General features: G+C 40.7%; 1 protein-coding gene across 5 annotated transcripts in view; it reads right to left on the reverse strand.

Moving 5' to 3' along the window:
- amph (amphiphysin) overlaps positions 1-22,381 on the reverse strand; it is a 120,218-nt gene that overhangs the window by 37,403 nt on the left and 60,434 nt on the right. For all 5 annotated transcript variants that reach the window (XM_029703968.1, XM_029703966.1, XM_029703969.1 and 2 more), the window contains exons 5-9: positions 19,908-20,003; positions 19,270-19,377; positions 18,770-18,855; positions 13,285-13,360; positions 1,477-1,559 (exon numbers count right to left, since the gene is read on the reverse strand). In XM_029703968.1, coding sequence (XP_029559828.1) covers positions 1,477-1,559; positions 13,285-13,360; positions 18,770-18,855; positions 19,270-19,377; positions 19,908-20,003 — 449 coding nt within the window. The remainder of the gene's footprint in view (positions 1-1,476; positions 1,560-13,284; positions 13,361-18,769; positions 18,856-19,269; positions 19,378-19,907; positions 20,004-22,381) is intronic.

Raw genomic sequence — 22,381 nt, forward strand, 5'->3', positions numbered from 1 at the left:
CGGCACACAATTGGCCCAGAGTCGTCCGGGTTTGACAGGTGTAGGCCGTCATTGTAAATACTGACTTGCCTAGTTAAAAGAAAAGATTAAGATGGGCAAAAGAACACAGAAACTGAACAGAGGAACTCCGCCTAGAAGGCTAGCATCCTGGAGTCACCTCTTCACTGTTGACGTTGAGACTGGTGTTTTGGGGGTACTATTTAATGAAGCTGCCAGTTTAGGACTTGTGAGGCATCTGTTTCTCAAACAAGACACTCTAATGTACTTGTCCTCTTGCTCAGTTGTGCACCGGGGCCTCCCACTCCTCTTTCTATTCTGGTTAAAGCCAGTTTGCACTGTTCTGTGAAGGGAGTAGTACACAGCGTTGTACGAGATCTTCAGTTTCTTGGCAATTTCTCGCATGGAATATCTTTCGTTTCTCAGAACAAGAATAGACTGACGAGTTTCACAAGAAAGGTCTTTGTTTTATAAGAAAGGTCTTTGTTTCTGGCCATTTTGAGCCTGTAATCGAATCCACAAACGCTGATGTTCCAGATACTCAACTAGTCTAAAGAAGGCCAGTTTTATTGCTTCTTTAATCAGAACAACAGTTTTCAGCTGTGCTAACGTAATTGAAAAAGGGTTTTCTAATGATCAATTAGCCTTTTAAAATGATAAACTTGGATTAGCTAACACAACATGCCATTGGAACACAGGAGTGATGGTTGCTGATAATGGGCCTCTGTACGCCTATGTAGATATTCCATAAAAGAAATCAGCTGTTTCCAGCTACAATAGTAATTTACAACATTAACAATGTCTACATTGTAGTTCTGATCAGTTCAAAAATGTCAAAAACAAGGACAGTTCTAAGTGACCCCAAACCTTTGAACGGTAGTGTAAATATATTTTTTTTAAATGTGAATCACATTTTTATTTGGCGTACCCCGACGGCATTGCGCGTACCCCGTTCTCCAGTTTGGGAATACCTGCTGTAGAGCATCTTTTGTTTCCAAAAAGTGTTGAAATTGTCAATAAAAGTTATGCCAACAGAGTGGCACTAGTCTTTAAGCCAGATATGAAGTGCTAAGAGCCTGTTGAACCTTTCACAGCCGTGACCCAGCGACGGCATGGGACCAGAGATAATCGGCTGCTTTTCAGAGCCTTTTAGGGTGTTAAACAGCTCAATAAAATCCTGTTTCATTAGCTCCGATTGACCCTTTTTGATATAATTTTATCCCACATGCACTACAACAGCCCTTGGCTCTAGTAATAAGGCAATAAGCTGGATGTAGAAGCCTAAGTGTTGTTGTCCATTAGTTTACTCCAATTAGGGGAGGGGTGGTAGGGTTAGGGGAAAATAATAAAGAAGGAAAATATATATTTTTTTTTAAAGAGAAAAAAATATGTGGGAGTTTGGAAATGATGCAGACAATTACATTGATAGAACGCATAATCTATCTGCAATATTAAAGCTGACATATAGAAACTGCTCACCTGGGCGCTCCCTGTATGGTGAACATTTTGTCGGAGTGTTGCTCTCCCAGCTTGGTCATCACTTCATACAGCTGCTTACAGAGCTACAACAGCCAGAAGAGAGAGATAGAGGAAAGAGAGAGACAAATGTTGAAGTGATAAAAGTGTTAAAGTTAGAAAATCCACCTCCTTTCATTACATGTTAGCATGGGCCTTGCACGTATCGCAATACCATATCAATATAATTTATATAAGGGGGGCCAGTTACCAATAGTGAAATACTACTTTTATCATAGTGCATCAATTCCGCTATGTTGCCTAGTTCCTTTCCTGTCCCATTCAGTCCAATCATAAACAACAGCCAGCAAAAAAAAAAGTCAGTAACTACTAAATATCAGCATGAAGTAGTCACTGTTATTTATTATTTTTATGAACTTTTATTTATTCAGCTTAGCCCAATTGAGACCAAGGTCTCATTCCCAATGGTTCCCCGGATACAAACATTTTCTCAGAAACAGGGGGGAAAAAAATTACATTACAAATAACCACAAGGTACAACCTCAATATCACAATTTTAACAAATAAACCACCACAATCAAGCAAAACAACTGCAATCCTCAATGAATTGCTTCAACACCAGAGTCTTAAACCGCCCTAGCGGCACCAGGCAATCAAGATGCAAGGAATTTTGTAGGTTATTCCAACAATATGGGGCACTAAAACTAAAGGAGGATTCACCTAAATTTGTCAAGACCAGAGGGACCTCAAGAGTTAACCAATCCTGCGAGTGGGTTTCGGTAGCTCATTCTTTTATACGTTAGCAATTAAGTTAGGAAAGTTGGAAGCTTGTGTAGTAGAGCTTTGTAAACAAAAAGGGAACAATCTACGGGACTTTAATGAGGACCAGCCAACCTTTGGATACAGGATGAAGTGATAAAGCAAAGGGCGCTATGGTAGATGGCATCCAAATGTTTAACAGTAGTGGCTGCTGCAATCTTGTAAATGGTGTCACCATAGTCAAGAACTGTCAGGAAAGTAAACTCTACAATCTGCTTCCTGCTACTTAGGGAGAGGCAAGATCTTTTTTGAAAAAAGAAGCCCACTTTAAATCTTTGCTTTTTAACTAGCTCATCCATGTTCTTTAAACATTAAATCTTTGCTTTTTAACTAGCTCATCCATGTTCTTTAAACATTAAATCCTTGCCAATCCAGACGTCCAGAAATGTAATTCTACAAGAAAACAGCTAAGGGGACAATACATGATCAGGTAAAATAACAACCCAATGTTCATCTCCCAGGACAAACTACTAGCAACAGCTATCTAGCTTTTAATGTCCATGAATGTTTTATGTGTGTTTTGACCTGTCCCCAAATGAATATAGTTGGTTCACAGTTGGTTTTGGTATTTTAACCTGCATGTCAGGATCTCGTCTGGTCGGGATTGACAAAATAAACATGCACACAATGGCCAGTGTAGCCATGGTGTCAGCCTCATACTACCATCCTGATCTTGGGATATTTGTAGGTATTTTCTGACTTTATTGAACAGAGAGAGAGGATGACAGTGGGGAAAGATAGAGAGAGGTTGTGTCAAAGGGCAGTGTGCCGGATTCAAACATATGTCGACACCGTAGGCTGCGGCACAGACCGCTAGACCACCTTAGGCCACCTGCCCCACTCCCTTCTGACACAAACTCTCTTCCAACTTTCCTGTCTCTCTCTCACTGTCTCTATTCAATCAAATAAAAAATGTTGGACTACACCACTCTACATTTTTTTCTTCTACATTTCTAGAGATATCATACAGTGACTAAGTCTTGTACTACCATCCTGATCTCGTGGATCCGTGTAGCTAAACATATGTATTAAAAATGAAGGCTGTGGGCCGTATCCCAACTCACGCCGACACAGTATGTGTCCACCCCAGGCTACATCTCTTTAGAAATCTTGACCCCAGTGACCACTCCTATAATACAGTATAAGCAACCGGTGACTCTGACTCATACTCAGAATCGGCAAATGCTACGTCCTTCCAACAGTACACCTATGCATCTTTTACATCCCAGTGCACTACAACATGGAAAATATGAAATATCTAAAGTCAGTATCAAAAACATGGACTTCATCTTGAGACACAATTATCTTTGAAATGAATATCTTGTGGACAGACGCACGCCAAATCAAATCACATTTTATTTGTCACATGCACTGAACACAAAAAGTTACCGTGAAATGCTTACTTAAAAGCCCTTAACCAACAATGCAGTTAAGAAAAATAAGAGTTAAGAAAATATTTACAAAATAAAATATAACCTATAACGAGGCTATATACAGGGGTACCGGTACCGAGTCAATGTGAAGGGGTACAGGTAAGTCGAGGTAATTACGGTAATATGTACATGTAGGTAGGGGTAAAGTGACTAGGCACAGACAATAAACAGCGAACAGCGAGTAGCAGCAGGGGCCAATGCAAATAGTCCAGGTAGCCATTTTATTAACTGTTCAGCAGTCTTATGGCTTGGAGCCTTTTGGACCTAGACTTGGCGCTCCGGTACCGCTTGCCATGCGAAAGCAGAGAGAACAGTCAATGACTATGGTGGCAGAAGTCTTTGACAATTTTCAGGGCCTTCCTCTGCCACCGCCTGGTATAGAGGTCCTGGATGGCAGGAAGCTTGGCCCCAGTGATGTACTGGGATGTATGTAGTACCCTCTGTAGCACCTTGTGTTCGGATGCCGAGCAGTTGCCATACCAGGTGGTGATGTAACCGGTCAGGATGCTCTTGATGGTGCATCTGTAGAACCTTTTGAGGATGTGAGGACCCATGTCAAATCTTTTCAGTCTCCTGAGGGGGAATAGGCTTTGTCGTGCCCTCTTCATGACCATCTTGGTGTGTTTGGACCATGATAGTTTGTTGGTGATGTGGACACCAAGGAACTTGAAGCTCTCGACCTGCTCCACTACAGCCCCGTCGATGAGAATGGTTCACAATCATCTCCTTTGTCTTGATCACGTTGAGGGAGAGGTTGTTGTCCTGGCACCACACTGCCAAGTCTCTGACCTCCTCCCTATAGGCTGTCTCATCATTGTTGGTGATCACTGTTGTGTTGTCGGCAAACTTAATGATGGTGTTGGAGTCGTGCTTGGCCACGCAGTTGTGGGTGAACCAGGTGTACAGGAGGGGCCCCTGTGTTGAGGATCAGCGTGGCAGATGTGTTGTTGCCTACCCTTACCACCTGGGGGTCAGCCTATCAGGCAGACCAGGATCCAGTTGCAGAGGGATGCGTTTAGTCCCAGGGTCCTTAGCTTAGTGATGAGCTTTGAGGGCACTATGGTGTTGAATGCTGAGCTGTAGGCAATGAACAGCATTCTCACATAGGTGTTCTTTTTCTAGGTGGGAAAGGGCAGTGTGAAGTGCAATAGAGATTGCATCATCTGTGGATCTGTTGGGGTGTTATGCGAATTGGAGTGGGTCTAAGGTTTCTGGGATGATGGTGTTGATGTGAGACATGAGCACTTCATGGTTACAGATGTTAGTGCTACGGGTCGGTTGTCATTTAGGCAGGTTACCTTGGCGTTCTTAGGCACAGGGACTATGGTGGTCTGCTTGAAACATGTAGGTATTACAGACTTAGTCTGGGACAGGCTGAAAATATCAGTGAGTACACTTGCCAGTTGGTCAGTGCATGCTCTGAGTACACGTCCTGGTAATCCGTCTGGCCCTGCGGCCTTGTGAATATTGATCTGTCTAACCCTCCTGTTGTGTTCGTTTCATGTTAATTAATTCTGTATTCCCGGTCCAAAATGACCGCCCCATTATAGCTGATTATAAATCCATAATAATACATATATTATCACCTAATGTTGTGTTAGATATTTTTATCAACTTAAGTTATTGTGAACATTACAAGTTTTGAACTTCTATTTGCTATTTATGGCCAGTAGGCCTCATTGACCTGAGCTCATTCAACTTGTTTTTGGGTTTAAAAAAATGCATAATGTATGGATTATTTTGACTATAACAAATACTCAGATGAAACATATTGTGCTATTTATCAGACTACTTTGTGTCAAAGTTTAACAAGAACTCTCTCTCCCTCACCAGTGTCATGATCAAAGATATGATCAAGAGCCTCACATACAGTATATCGTTTGGTCATTGTGCTGCCACAGAATGAATTGTGAGCAAGGCCTCAAAAAAAGCGTTATATACCAGAGCTGAAAGAAAAGTTCTATATATTATTGAAACAACATTGCGATTGTTTGTGAGAATGCCAATAGGTGTGGTTCCGTGGGGGAAAGATTCTATTGGGGAAAGGTTCCCGTGGGGGTTGCCATGGAAGCCAAGAAGGGGTGTGTGTGTGCTCAAACACACATGCATGTGGGGGTCTGGGAGAGGACGTGTGTCCATCTAATGAAATGGGCATGTGACTGAACTCAATTTTATACACTAATTGTAGTCTCACCCATTCATTTCTAATGACCGGTCATTTTTTACCAGGAACACCACAGATGTTCAAAAGTTAAATAAAACACCAAAAATGTAATGAAAATCCTCAAAATGTATTTTGTGTGTTCAGATGCCCTGTGTGGACAAAGTCATGGAACCTTATGACAATCAGATTAAATTAACTAGATTTATCAGAGAGAAAAATGTATTTTGACCAGAACACAGCAGTAGGGTTAAAGGTCTTACTCACATCGGCTATGGAGAGCATGATCACATAGTCATCTGGAACAGCTGGTGCTCTCATGCATGCTTCAGTGTTGCTTGCATCAAAGCGCGAATAAAAGTCATTTAGCTCGTCTGTCAGGTTTGCGTTGCTGGGCAGCTCACGGCTGGGCTTCCCTTTGTAGTCCGTAATAGTTTGCAAGCTCTGCCACATCCGAAGAGCGCCAGAGCCGGTGTAGTAGGTTTCAAGCTTAGTCCTGTATTGATGCTTTGCCTGTTTGATGGTTCGTCTGGAGGGCATAGCGGGATTTCTTATAAGCATCTGGGTAAGTGTCCTGCTCCTTGAAAGCGGCAGCTCTACCATTTAGCTCAGTGCGGCTGTTGCCTGTAATCCATGGCTTCTGATTGTTGTATGTATGTACAGTCACTATGGGGATGACGTCATCGATGCACTTATTGATGAAACCGGTGACTGATGTGGTATATTCCTCAATGCCATCGGATGAATCCCAGAACATATTTCATACTGTGCTAGCAAAACAGTCCTGTAGCTGAGCATCTGCGTCATCTGACCACTTCCGCAATGGGTGAGTCGCTAGTACTTCCTGCTTTAGTTTTTTTGTTGTAAGCAGGAATCAGGAGGATAGAATTATGGTCAGATTTGGTAAATGGAGGGGGAGGGAGAGCTTTTTACTCGTCTCTATTTCTGGATTAAAGGTGGTCTAGAGTTTTTTTTTCTTCTGGTTGCACATGTGACATGCTGGTAGAAATTAGGTAAAATGGATTTAAGTTTTCCTGCATTAAAGTCCCCGGCCACTAGGAGCACCGCCTCTGGATGAGCATTTTCTTGTTTGCTTATGGCCTAGTACAGCTCGTTGAGTGCGGTCTTAGTGCCAGCATCAGTTTGTGGTGGTAAATAGACAGCTACAAAAAATACAGATGAAAACTCTTGGTAAATAGTGTGGTCTACAGTTTATCATGTTAGGTACTCTACCTCAAGCAAGCAAAACCTCAAGACTTCTTTAATATTAGATTTCGCACACCAGCTGTTATTGACAAATAGACACAGACCTCCACCCCTTGTCTTATAGGAGGTAGCTGTTCGGTCTTGCCAATGTACGGAAAACCAAGCCAACTGTATACTCTATTATCCATGTCGTTGTTCAGCCACAACGCTGTGAAACATAAGAAATGACAGTTTTTAATGTCCCATTGGTAGGATAATCTCGAATGGAGCTCATCAAGTTTATGCTCCAATGATTGCATGTTGGCCAATAGGATGGATGGTAGAGGTGGGTAACTAACATTCCAACCAATTGTCACAAGGCAGCTGGATCTGCGTCTCATGTATCGGCGTCTCCTCTTCATGTGAATGACGGGGATTTGGGCCTGGTCTGGGAGCAGCAGTAAATCCTTCACGTCCAACTTGTTAAAGAAAAAATTCTTTGTCCAGTTTGAAGTGAGTTATCGCTGTTCTGATATCCAGGAGCTCTTATCGTTCATAATAGTCAGTGGCAGAAATATTATGTACAAAATAAGTTACAAACAGTGCGAAAAAAACACACAAAATAGCACAATTGGTAAGGAGTCCGTAAAACGGAAGCCACCCCCCTCCGGCGCCATTCTCAATCATAGGCCTAACATTATTGGTAGTAGGATCTGTCGACAGACTGTGGGATGACACGACTAACGAAGAACTTCGTTCCAGTATGCTGATTTTTATTCACTGATCATTTGGACAAATCACGATTTCGCAGGTGCTCGCTGGGTGACCGAGATTACTCAAAAATAAAGGATCAATTAAATAAATACAAATAAATCAGGGTTGTGGTCAATTCCAATTGAAGGTAGTCAATTCAGGAAGTGATTTAAATGTAAAATTCTGAAATTGAAAAACTTTTGAAATAAATAGCTTCTTCTTTTCAGTTTATTCAGATGCCATAAAAAAAAATATTGAATTGTAATTTCAGTTCTCTTCCTGAATTAACTGCCTTTCAATTGAATTGACACTACCCTCAGTGGGTCGGTGCGAACCAAATGCATTCTTACAAGGCAACACTCTCCTAACTCCACATTTACTGGATTGGTTGAACGGTGCAGAAGGATTAGAATGAAAGAAAGGCCATCACAAGCGTTTATTTTACATCTGCGACTTTAGGTTAAATTGACTCAAACCCTGAAGTAAACGAAAAATCAATTAGAGGCACAATTTATACTTTTCCCTGCAGAGAACAGTCTAGAACCAGAAGCAGCTAAAATGGATGTCTGTCACCGCAAATGTTGAACTTCGCGATAAAGATGTCAGGACACACACACGATGTGGATAGGTAGTGAGGATAGGAATTGCGAGAGGCTATAGTTTAGGGAATAGGGTACCATTTGGGACACAACAGAGCTCATATTATATTTCCATTGTCTACAAAGAATAATGCTAAAAACAACAGCTCAAATGAGTAGTGTAAGATTAATACAAATGCAGCCAAGTCCCTTGACACACCTTAGTAACACAATGACCTTGATATTCACCAGTAATACCGCTGACAGCCAATACAATAAAATAGGCCTAATATATGGCAGTTACTGTAGTCCTTTCCCTAGACCTCAGTAAGACAATTACAATGTTACATAACAGTGCTGTCCCTGCTAGTTCGAAATGCAGTACCTTTAAACACAGGATAATAAGGTTTGGGTAAGTGGGTAAGTGTGAGCGAATCATGTGCTGGCCTAAAGTTATTTCAGGAAGTGAAATAAAAATGTAACTCATGAATTTAAAACATCATAATTGATGAGTATTTTCCTCAGTGCACTTCATTAACTGAGTTGAAACAGCATTGAGCCAAACACAGATGGAGTCTGTAATACCAACATGTTTCAAGCAGACCACCACAGTCCCTGTGCCCAAGAACACAAAGGCAACCTGCCTAAATGACTACAGACCTATAGCACTCACGTCCATAGCCATGAAGTGCTTTCAAAGGCTGGTAATGGCTCACATCAACACCATTATCCCAGAAACCCTAGACCCACTCCAATTTGCAAATAGATCCACAGATGATGCAATCTCTATTGCACTCCACACTGCCTTTGCCTTTTCCCACCTGGACAAAAGGAACACTTATGTGAGAATGCTGTTCATTGACTACAGCTCAGCGTTCAACACCATAGTACCCTCAAAGCTCATCACTAAGCTAAGGATCCTGGGACTAAACGCCTTCCTCTGCAACTGGATCCTGGACTTCCTGACGGGCCACCCCCAGGTGGTGAGGGTAGGTAGCAACACATCTGCCACGCTGATCCTCAACACTGGAGCTCCCCAGGGGTGCGTGCTCAGTCCCCTCCTGTACTCCCTGTTCAACCATGACTGCATGGCCATGCACGACTCCAACGCCATCATTAAGTTTGCAGACGACACAACAGTGGTAGACCTGATCCCCAACAACGACGAGACAGCCTATAGGGAGGTCCGAGACCTGGCCGGGTGATGCCAGAATAACAACCTATCCCTCAACGTAACCAAGACTAAAGAGATGATTGTGGACTACAGGAAAAGGAGGACCGAGCACGCCCCCATTCTCATCGACGGGGCTGTAGTGGAGCAGGTTGAGAGCTTCAAGTTCCTTGGTGTCGACATCAACAACAAACTAGAATGGTCCAAACACAACAAGACAGTCGCGAAGAGGGCACAACAAAGCCTAATCCCCCTCAGGAAACTAAAAAATTTTGGCATACGGCCCAGTACATCACTGGGGCTAAGCTGCCTGCCATCCAGGACCTCTACACCAGGCGGTATCGGAGGAAGGCCCTGAAAATTGTCAAAGACCCCAGCCACCCCAGTCATAGACTGTTCTCTCAACTACCGCATGGCAAGCGGTACTGTAGTGCCAAGTCTAGGACAAAAAGGCTTCTCAACAGTTTTTACCCCCAAGCCATAAGACTCCTGAACCGGTAATCAAATGGCTACCCGGACTATTTGCATTGTGTGCCCCCCCCAACCCCTCTTTTACGCTGCTGCTACTCTCTGTTTATCATATATGCAGTCACTTTAACTATACATTCATGTACATACTACCTCAATTGGGCCGACCAACCAGTGCTCCCGCACATTGGCTAACCGGGCTATCTGCATTGTGTCCCACCCACCACCTGCCAACCCCTCTTTTACGCTACTGCTACTCTGTTCATCATATATGCATAGTCACTTAAACCATATCTACATGTACATACTACCTCAATCAGCCTGACTAACCCGTGTCTGTATGTGGCCTCGCTACTGTTATAGCCTCGCTACTTTCATAGCCTCGCTACTGTTATTTTATTTCTTTACTTACCTATTGTTCACCTAATACCTTTTTTGCAGTATTGGTTAGAGCCTGTAAGTACGCATTTCACTGTAAGGTCTACACCTGTTGTATTCGGCGCACGTGACAAATAAACTTTGATTTGATATGGCTGTGGACCCCTGAACCAGTGTTCATCAGAGGACACAGAGTTGTACATACAGTCCTACACAGTACTGGCATGTTAATTTCAGGTGATTTATCAAAAGGTTAACGAAAATGGCGTTAGCCGTTTCTGTCACTCTCATAGCATTCTCCTGACTTGCCTTAGTAACATGTTCACATTGGTATTCTGAAGCTCTATGACTATGTTTAGAATTCAATATTTCAATGGCAAACCAGAGAAAAAGAGAGCTGAGAAGTTCTGGTTCACAGGCTTGCCTTCCCTCTGATATTTCCCACACACAAACAAACAAATTATGATTGACTAGCATTTCTGAAGGAAAGAGAAAGGCCTAAATTATAATGTTTCACTCTTGATCACTGACAGGAAGAGAGGTGAAATAGAGAGGTGTTATTACGAAAAATGGAGGAGCAAATCTGAAGCTATAATGCTAGGTTTTCAGCCAATATTTGAAGTGAAAGGATTTTAATGTTCTAATTACAAGTGTTAAGTGCAGCAAAACCTTAATATAAACCCTTTATTTCTAGGTAAATATTTCTACATTTTACAAAAAATGTGTGCTGCTCAAGGAGACACATCTAAACGTCTTGTGTATTGACATTTTCAATTGCACATGAAGTCATCATCATCATCGTGAGCTGTAATTTTCATGCTCCTTTGTCCATTTCCATTTTAATAAATTGTTGAATTGGTAATTTGGTGTATGTCTTAGTGAATGGTGGAAAGATATCATAACATTTAAATATATATATATATATATGATCAAGGCTAATGTGATATGATGTAAGCCCACAATTTGCCTATAGAAGTAAAGAGCGGTGATGATTGTTTTGGAAAACAAGAATTACAGTTACTTGGTCATCTTCACTGTCTGGTGCTTGAGGTTGGTCAAGCGGTTAAACTAAGAACAGACAAACAATAATCATTTTTCATCTATTTATTGATCACACCGCGTAAACATTCACAGTGCAGGTTGGAAAAAAAATATGTGAACCCATGGATTTAATAACAGGTTGACCCTCTGGCAGTAATAACCTCAACCAAACGTTTTCCGTAGTTGCGGATCAGACATGCACAACGGTCAGGAGGAATTTTGGACCATTCCTCTTTACAAAACTGTTTCAGTTCCACAATATTCTTGGGATGTCTAGTGTGAACCACTCTCGAGGTCATGCAACAGCATCTCAATCGGGTTGAGGTCAGGACTGACTGGGCCACTCCTGAAGGCGTATTTTCTTCTCTTCAAGCCATTCTGTTGTTGATTTACATCTGTCAAATAGGTTGTTGTCCTGTTGCATCACCTAACTTCTGTTGAGCTTCAATTGGCGGACAGATAGCCTTACATTCTCCTGCAAAATGTCTTGATAAACTTGGGAATTCATTTTTCCGTTGATGATAGCAAGCCGTCCAGGCCCTGAGGCAGCAAAGCAGCCCCAAACCATGATGCTCCCTCCACCCTAGTTTACAGTTGGGATGAGGTTTTGATGTTGGTGTGCTGTGCCTTTTTTTCTCCACACATAGTGTTGTGTGTTCCTTCCAAACAACACAACTTTAGTTTCATCTGTCCACAGAATATTTTGCCAGTAGTGCTGTGGAACATCCAGGTGCTCTTTTGCGAACTTCAGACATGCAGCAATGTTTTTTTTGGACAGCAGTGGCTTCTTCCATGGTGTCCTCCCATGAACACCATTCTTGTTTAGTGTTTTATGTATCGTAGACTCGTCAACAGAGATGTTAGCATCTTCCAGAGATTTCTGTAAGTCTTTAGCTGACACTCTAGGATTCTTCTTAACCTCATTGAGCATTCTGTGCTGTGTGCTCTTGCAGTCATCTTTGCAGGACAGCCACTCCTAGGGAGAGTAGCAACAGTGCTGAACTTTATCCATTTATAGACAATTTGTCTTACCGTGGACTGATGAACATCAAGGCTTTAGAGATACTTTTGTAACCTTTTCTAGCTTAAAGCAAGTCAACAAATCTTAATCTTAGGTCTCCTGAGATCTCTTTTGTTCGAGGCATGGTTCACATTTACATTTTAGTCATTTAGCAGACGCTCTTATCCAGAGCGACTTACAGTAGTGAATGCATACATTTCATTTAATGCATTTTTTTTTTTTTTGTACACATCAGGCAATGCTTCTTGCGAATAGCAAAATCTAATTTTGTCAGTGTTTTTTATAGGGCAAGGCAGCTCTAACCAACATCTCCAATCTCGTCTCATTGATTGGACTCCAGGTTAGCTGACTCCTGACTCCAATTAGCTTTTGGAGAAGTCATTAGCCTAGGGGTTCACGTACTTTTCCCAACCTACACTGTGAATGTTTAAATTATGTATTCGATATAGACAAGAAAAAGACAATAATTTGTGTGTTATTAGTTTAAGCACACTGTGTTAGTCTATTGTTGTGACTTAGACGAAGATCAGATCTAATGTTACGTTAAATTTATGCAGAAATCCAGGTAATTCCAAAGGGTTCATATACTTTTTCTTGCCACTGTATATATGTTTGGATACACTAAGCATACTGTAGATGAACATTCAGAGACACCCATGGTAAACCTCATGGTATATCATCATACTGAACTGTACTTTATCCATTGTGTTGATGCAATGTCAGAAGAAAGAGACCCAACCTTCAAAAGCACCACCCACCGCATAAAGCAAATAGCCTTGAGAATTTCTATATTTGTTACTTACCACAGAGATTTCCCGATGGAATTTGGCCTCCAGGTTCGTCACGTTCTTGAATGTGTTCACGTAAAAACCAACTCGGCTAGAAGGGGGAAAACACATATGTTACCATGGTGATGTTTTTTTACCAACAAACATCTTCATTAAGGCCCTAAAGGAGCTCTTAAATGATGGAAGTAATTTATGAATTGACAGCCTCAGCTGTAAGGCTAATGCTGTTAGACTAAAGAATTCCATACATTCGAATGAACAGTTACCATAACAATATACTTTTCAAACACTTTTCAAAAAAATAAAACCATATCAAACTGGTGGTCAGAGATACAAAACGCTGTTTAACTACAGTCCCTATACTGTACATGGTTATTGCCTTCTAGGGAGTTTCCTGGCCACTGTGCTCTTTGGGATTTGAGGCTGGGTATCTGTAAAGCACTTTGTAACAACTGCTGTAAAAAGGGCTTTACAAAATACATTTGACTGATTGATACAGTGTTTACCAACCAGTTCGCAAAATGTTAGATACGTATTTTAAATTGCGATCTGTTGCTGCGATTTAGGTGAACTCCTAGCACATCTTTCTTCTGAACATATAAGCAATAAGTGCCAATTTCAGAAAAAGGTCAACCAAAGTGTACAGCAAACATTGTGTTGACCTTGTGAGGATCCTCTCTCTGCAATGCCCTCTAGCACTGCTCAACTCTTGTCATTTTGCAATGAAGCAGGCAGGAGACCTGTGGTCCTTCATTCACACATACACGCACAAACACATACAGGGCTTGAATTGATTCTGACACGTATCCTGAACACATATACTGTAGCTCAGCTGTTGAAGCAGATGTTTTAACAAAAGGATGACTGTCATTGTAATGATAGGGCTAAAAATAAAAGCACTGCAATTTCCACCCAGAGCAGTGCTAGAGGGCATTGTAGAGAGAGGATGCCTCTCATTGGACAGATTAGGTAACCACGGCTGCAAGCATTCCTCTCCAGTGAGCAGCCAGTGTGCTGCTTGCTGCTGCTCAAGATGGCAACACACATACACACACAAACACACACAGGGGCGGACTTTGTGATTTGTAGGCCCCCATGACTGTTTAACAAAATCATGGCTACTGAAAGAAGAGCTGTTCGGAACTGGCTCTTTTAGTTGAACGAAGCAGAATGAAAAGGCTTCCTGAAAATAATTAAAATGCCCTTCACTAGTAAAAGGTCTTTACATCACCACATAATTTCAACGGAGGGACAAACCAATTTTTTTGTTGTTGAAAGCAATTTGTGGGCCAGAAGAAAGGCAGTTATTTTTGAATATGATAGGTCCATTATCATTTCTACATACATTCTATCTGGTTTATTTCTTATTCATATTTTTTAAACTGCATTGTTGGTTAGGGGCTTGTAAGTAAGCATTTCACTGTATTCGGCACGTGTGACTAATAAAATGTGGTCAGATTTGAGATTTTTAACCATTCTAGCACAGATACAAACTGCAACCAAGTTTCTATGTTCATAAGGCTAATAAGAAAATATTTAAAATTACTTGAATATGGGAAAGGTGTAACAATTTTTATTTGCTTCCAAAAGTGTGTGAAATGCATCAGAAAAGGTATTGGAAAGACCTCTTAATGGTTTTGTCACACTCCCTTCTAATGTGTCCTGCGCAGTTTTTAAGCGTTGTAGGGGGAAATAGAAAGAGTCTTAGCTCTTTCTATTACTGTATGTATTATTAAATGAAATTATGCCAAGTTCACGAGGCCCCCTGATGATGTGAGGCCCTAGGAAATTGTCTGAGTTGCGTAATGGTAAGTCTGCCACTGCGACGCACACCCACAGCACATTTAGTTGCTACAGTGCATTCGGAAAGTATTTAGAACCCTTCACCTTTTCCACATTTTGTTACATTTCAGCCTTATTCTAAAATGGATTAAATATATTTTTTCCTTATCTCTACACACAATACCCCATAATGACAAAGTAAAAACAGGACTGTAGAATTTTTTGCCAATTTCTAAAATAAAAATAAATGAAATATCACAGTATTCAGACCCTTTACTTAGTACTTTGTTGAAGCACCTTTGGCAGCGATTATAGCTCTAAGCTTGGCACACCTGTATTTGGGGAGTTTCATTATTCTCTGCAGATCCTCTCAAGCTCTGTCAGGTTGGATTGCTCAGTTTGGCAGAGGCGTCCAGCTCTAGGAAGAGTCTTGGTGGTTCTAAAGTTCCTCTATTTAAGAATGATGGAGGCCACTGTGTTCTTGGGGACCTTCAATCCTGCAGAAATGTGTTGGCACCCTTCCCTAAATCTGTGCCTCGACACAATCCTGTCTCAGAGCTCTACAGACAATTCCTTCGACCTCATGGCTTGGTTTTTGCTCTGACATGCACTTTCAAACCTGGGACCTTTTATAGACAGGTGTGTGACTTTCCAAATCATGTCCAGTCAATTGATGTTACCACAGTTGGACTCAAATCAAGTTGTAGAAAAACTGTTTTCGCTTTGTCAATATGGGGCATTCTGTGTAGATTGATGAGGGAAAATAATTATTTGAAACTTTAATGAAGTTCATTCATGAATAGTGAGTAATCTTCAGTACAGTAATTGCATTTCAATTAAGGTCTTCAACTTATTGTTAACCATTGAGATCCTTGATCGAGAGTCCAGATACGCAAACAAGCTTAAGAACAATCAGAATCAACTAAAAGCACTAGATTAAGGTACAGTATACTGTATGTGCTTTGATAATGCTAAGACAGTCACACCTAACAATGTGAACCTGTCAATTACATAAGAGGCAGCATGTGACCATCCTAATGGCACAAACAGATTATAGTAACCAGTTGTATAGTCATTGTCTAAATTAAATCAGAATGCTTGATGTTAATCACTTCTCCAATCTCCAGGCATTCAATGTTCAAAAAGATCTAGAATGTTTCCCCAAAGATTTTTACTTAAGGAAATCCAATCCCACAGCTGTTGCATATTTAGAATGTATATATTTTTAAGGATTTGTGTCAGTACAGCGGGAAATGTGGCTGAGCTGGGGCTGGGACCTCTACAGGGAGCATATGTGGTCCGGAATCGGGAGCTTAAACCGCTACACCAGATCCACTACACATGTAGTTATTTTTATTGGCCTGTCTTAAATTTGGATATGGCGAATACCTCTTAACTTCTAGAGAGATTTTGGAAGACAGGTCTCTTTTGTTAAATAGACAATTATATTAACAGTCCAATTCATTGCACAATAGCAGTTGGCTCCATTTGGCAACCTAGCTAGTCACCATCTGGTTAGGCGTTTCCCTACTCACAAGGCTATTCTGCTTAGCCTTCTGTGTGAGACTGGCTACCTCATTGATAAGGAGGAAAAACAACATGTTATATGAACATTTGAGGACACCTGCACACACACACACACACACAAAACAAAATGGACATTATCTCTCCCCCAGAACAGATAAAATTCCCTAACACCTTATCTCACCACTAGTTTAACTGCATGTCCCACTATCTGACAGAAACAGAGATCGACTGAAAATAAATCTGATTTTATTATTGTGATTCTGTCAGCCCATTTTCAGGCAATCCCCTAAGTCTGAATGCACCATAATAAAATGATTATGCTGTGTTGAATTCTATTTTTCATCCTAATGGTGGTGCTTAGACTGAATCTCTCAATCTAGGAAATACTCATATTTAGGGCTTTCTATAGCTGTAAGGCCACAATTCATAGTTTCCATTCATATTTCCTTATTAAATGTACATTATTCTGTACATCGGGACTGTCATTCACACATATAGGATAAGTAAATCAGTATAATATACTATTCTAAAAGAACGTACGATAGACAGACAAACACAGACACAAGCTAATACCTTGGCTACAATAATGATCATATCAACAGTTTTAAACTAGTGCTATTTCTGGGAATAATCTCCTGGTCTAGGCATATCTATGGAGACTTGATGACTCATGGATATACACTTGACTTTATCAAAAGATCAGTAGAGACTGACAGAGAGAAATAAAGGCATCTAGAGTCACATCTCGACTGTGAGTCACCTAAGAACTATGGAGGAAATCTTGGGTTACGTCCCAAAAGGCACCATATTCCCTATTTAGTGCACTACTTTGACCATGACCCACATGTAGTGCACTACACACTGAATAGTGCACTACACACTGTAGTGCACTACACACTGACCATCCGACCGATCCTCGACTTCGGCGATGTCATCTATAAAATAGCCTCCAACACTCTACTCAACAAACTGGATGCAGTCTATCACAGTGCCATCAGTTTTGTCACCAAAGCCCCATACATTACCCACCACTGCAACCTATATGCTCTCGTTGGCTGGCCCTCACTTCATACTCGTCGCCAAACCCACTGGCTACAGGTTATCTACAAGTCTCTGCTAGGTAAAGCCCCGCCTTATCTCAGCTCGCTGGTCACCATAGCAGCACCCACTCGTAGCACGCGCTCCAGCAGGTATATCTCTCTGGTCACCCCCAAAGCCAATTCCTCCTTTGGCCGTCTCTCCTTCCAGTTCTCTGCTGCCAATGACTGGAATGAACTGCAAAAATCTCTGAAGCTGGAGATTCCCATCTCCCTCACTAGCTTTAAGCTCCAGCTGTCAGAGCAGCTCACAGATCACTGCACCTGTACATAGCCCATCTGTATACAGCCCATCTATCTACCTCATCCCCATACTGTATTTATTTATTTATTCATTCATTCTGCTCCTTTTGCACCCCAGTATCTCTACTTGCACATTCCATCTTTTGCACATCTACCATTCCAGTGTTTAATTGCCATACTGTAATTACTTTGCCACCATGGCCTATTTATTGCCTTAATTCCCTTATTTTACCTAATTTGCACTCACTGTATATAGACTTTTTGTTTTCTTTTTTTTCTTCTGTATTATTGACTGTATGTTTTGTTCATTCCATGTGTAACTATGTGTTGTATGTGTCTAACTGCTATGCTTTATCTTGGTCAGGTTGCAGTTGCAAATGAGAACTTGTTCTCAACTAGCCTACCTGGTTAAATAAAGGTGAAATAAAATAAAATAAAAAAAATAGGGTTCCATTTGGGATGGATCTAAAATGAGTAACACATTTTAATTCACGACTTTAAAGGATTTATATGTTAAAGCGCCTAGAGTATAGCAATAACAATACAAAAAAAAACACTGCATAATAATACTGTAGTATATTTTATTTTTTTACAGTACCCGAAACCATTCGTTTTGATTTGTAATTGACCATGGGAAGAGGAGCTACAGCGTAAAGACCACAACGTTGGTTTATCTATGAACATTTTATTAGGTTTGTATTAATTAGTGCACACCGTACTAAAACATTTTGCAACGGAAAACAAAAACAAGCGTTTCATATTGGACAAATCAGGTAGGCCCCTCGCATGTTGGCCCATTTCCTTCTGTTTGGCGTCTAGTGAATGTGACTCAGGTGTGGATTTTAGTTTACCTGTCCCAGAGAGTTGGTAGCTCGTCCTGTAGATCAACATTGAGCTCATCAAACACCTTCTGGGCTTTTTTCAACTCATCCTCTGCCTGAAGAGAGAAATACATAACGAGGGAGGAAATATTAACATCTCTTTCCTGCCATAACCAGCACCTTGAAGATGAACTGCTTTGCACAAGGATCCTCTTTTACACTTGATACACGGTACTTTACTTGTAGTGTACTGTCATGATGCTCTTAGAAGACTGCTATAAGAATGACATAACATGACGTACAGTATGTTAATGAACACCCAGTTTCAATTATGGTTGGAGACTAGGTTGTTGTTAAACGGCTCTGGTCTGTTTGTTGGGTTTACGTCACAAAACTATTAGAAAGGTGAACTATTATAGCATATGAGGTATTTTCGTTTTAGTAAAAGGGTTGTGTTTCTCAATCATTCTTCACTACAATGGTAAAGGCGAACAGAATAGCACATTGTTGTATTACTGCATAGGACTTACCTTGGAGACCTTCCGATCACTTCTATTGACCACCGCCTGAATGGTCTCGAGATGGTGCCGTGCACTATCGTAGTCAATTAGCTTTCTGCTTCTTTTCGCCACACGGATCTGATGGTGAATAATTACCACACACACCAGCCTTTAATACAATACAGTAGTACACAAAGTCCTTCCCCTAAGCAAAAGTTCCAAGCATAAAGGTGTCAACCTTTCGGAGGCTGCGTCCCAAATGGCACCCTATTCCCTTTATAGTGCACTACTTCTGACCACAGCTCATTGGGCCCTGGTCAAAAGTAGTGCGCTACATAGGGAATAGGGTGCCATTTGGGATGCACACTGAGCCACAGGGACAAAAGCCTGAAAGCTCTCCAAGTCTTTGAGACCGTGAGCATATTACGAATATGCCAGAAGAGATTAACCTAGTCAAACTTCTCACCAAATAGCTAATTTATTACAAATAGTACTGTACTATAAACAATATTGGATAAATAAATGACAAAAACATAGCTAGTGTTTCAACATTTATCAATTTTATTGAGTTGGTTAAAAGCAAGAGTCAACTCGTGTAGCCAAGGACTGCTATTAGTTTCTATGACGACAGAGCCAAGGCTAAGCTGTTTTTATGCAGTACACTGTACCTTGAGGTCGGGGAACTGTTGCAGGTACGTGTCCAGTGTGATAAGTGATGAATCAACCAGCTTCTGATGGAAGTCCTCCCATAAGGCATCACAGTTCTAAAAGAGAGACACAGAGAAACATTTCAGTTAGCCAGATGCTGAACAAGATGAGAACAGGTAGTTAAATCAGGGTCATATGGTGTAATATACAGTCTACCTACATTTAAAGGGACATTTGAAAGAGACTCTTTCAAATGAAAGTTTTAGACATTATTAGAACTCTAAAGTAGTCTAAGTCGCTCTGGATAAGAGCGTCTGCTAAATGACTTAAATGTAAATGTAATGTCAAGATGAAACCACATCCCATGACATCGGTTATGTAGATCCAGCCATATGCCTCCACCACAAATGAATAGAAAATATAAATAAACCAGGAAGTTAGACGGCGCTAATCTTTTCCATTAATTTGGGATTGAGGCATATACAGTTGCCGCGTCTACACAACAGATAGTCTGGAATGTTGACATATCGCAACATTTGTCTACTTTTGAGATCTGAAAACATCTGACAAACTTTATTTAAGAGTGAAATGTCCCTCAAAAGCAGTATCTGCATTTAGCTTGCAATAGCGTACATACATATTCAATTAATGTTTCTATTTTTGTCTCATGTTCAGAATCACACACTCAGTGTCCCTGTTTCCACAGACTCCCAAAGGGTTTGTCTTCATGTATGTTGTCGAGCCGCTTTATGGGGTGATATTAGTGCCAATAGATTCAACTCCATTTCAGTGATTGTATCCCTGTGATAGAGAAAACCATCGGCACAGAGGACACGGGAGAGAATTACATTTTATTTAGGTTTTTGTTTACACAGTGATGAAGGGGATAAATGAAAAGGTGGATGCTAAATACATGATGTTCTTCCTGCAACAGATGTGAGTGAGATGAATTAACATACAGTGCCTTCAGAAAGTATTCACACCTAGGGCTGTTCCAAGCTCTGATGCTGCTGATGGTCATTAGTAGCCTACCAAACTTGCTAACTGCCTGGTACTCAGCATTCTAATGTCCCTTTAATCAGTCTGACTTCAATGCAAATGTCATCGAAAATCTAATCAAACACTTCATGAGAGCCCATTAGCTCATGTTGCGCAACATTTCTATAGGCTCTGCAATTGAGCGAGAAAACATAGTGATGGCCTCTATTAAAAATAGGAGGATCCCATCAGCTTTCTATAGGCTAGGCCTACTATATTTATTTCTCAACTTTCCTTATATTAAGCACATTGCTTATCTTTACAACAGGAGTTTAGCCTACCTGGCTGGCATGAAAATGAACCACGGGGAAAAGTGTCTTCCATTCGTTATTTAAGAGCATACATAACATGTATTTTTTTCCCCTGCCCCTGTTTCAAGACCGATGCATGATAATGGTCCATTCTAAATCAAAACAAATTTCACACATATATTATTTAGTATATGTAAAGACAAGATTAAATCAAAAATAGTCTGATGTGTGACAATATTAGCCTACGACTTGTGAATTTTATATTATCACTTGTGAATGATGCCCAGTGTAAGGCAAGAAACAGAGCATGCCTTTTTTTCCCCCTAAACTTTTTTAAATTATAGTCGCACACCTCATGTAGCCTAGTCCATAGGCCTATATGTTTTGATAAGGTTTGTATCACAACTAAAGTGGCCAAATAACTTGTTAAAATGAAGCACATTAATCCCAAGCGGATTAATGTGATTCATTTTAACAAGTTATTTGGCCACTTTAGTTGTGATACAAACCTTATCAAAACATATAGGCCTATGGACTAGGCTACATGAGGTGTGCGACTATGCAAATGCGCAAGAAAACAGAGTGATTGCCTCTACTGAAAATAGGAGGTTCAGCTTTCTATAGGCTAGACCTACTATATTTATTTCTCAACTTTCCTAATATTAAGCACATTGCTTATATTTACAACAGGAGTATAGCCTACCTGGCTGGCATGAAAATAAACCACGGGAAAAGCGTCCTACATTCACTATTTAAATGCATAGATGACATGAATCATAGTCATGTAGCCTAGTCCATAGGCCTATATGTTTTGATAAGGTTTGTATCACAACTAAAGTGGCCAAATAACTTGTTAAAATGAAGCACATTAATCCGCTTGGCGTGTAAAGCCTAACTGGGATACATAAGCAGTGCGTGAGTTTCAAGTTTGGGGAAAATAATTTCACCATAAAAACGCACCTTTTATAATAAAAGCATTACATGCATAATCACATTTGTGGTCACTTTTGATAAAGGTTTTTTTTTGCTAATGGAACATTGGCACTTCTGCCATGTGTACATTTCTGCGCTTATAATGTGAAGAAAGCCTAATAGTTCATCAACATTTTAAGATAAACGTTCTGATCTGTTGCGTCAGCCACATTGCTTTAAAACATATTTTGTTTATGCTAGTGGTTGTATTATTTGAAATCTATCGCATCCCA

Source organism: Salmo trutta, chromosome 21 (genome assembly GCF_901001165.1).
Source record: "Salmo trutta chromosome 21, fSalTru1.1, whole genome shotgun sequence".
Taxonomy (NCBI): domain Eukaryota; kingdom Metazoa; phylum Chordata; class Actinopteri; order Salmoniformes; family Salmonidae; genus Salmo; species Salmo trutta.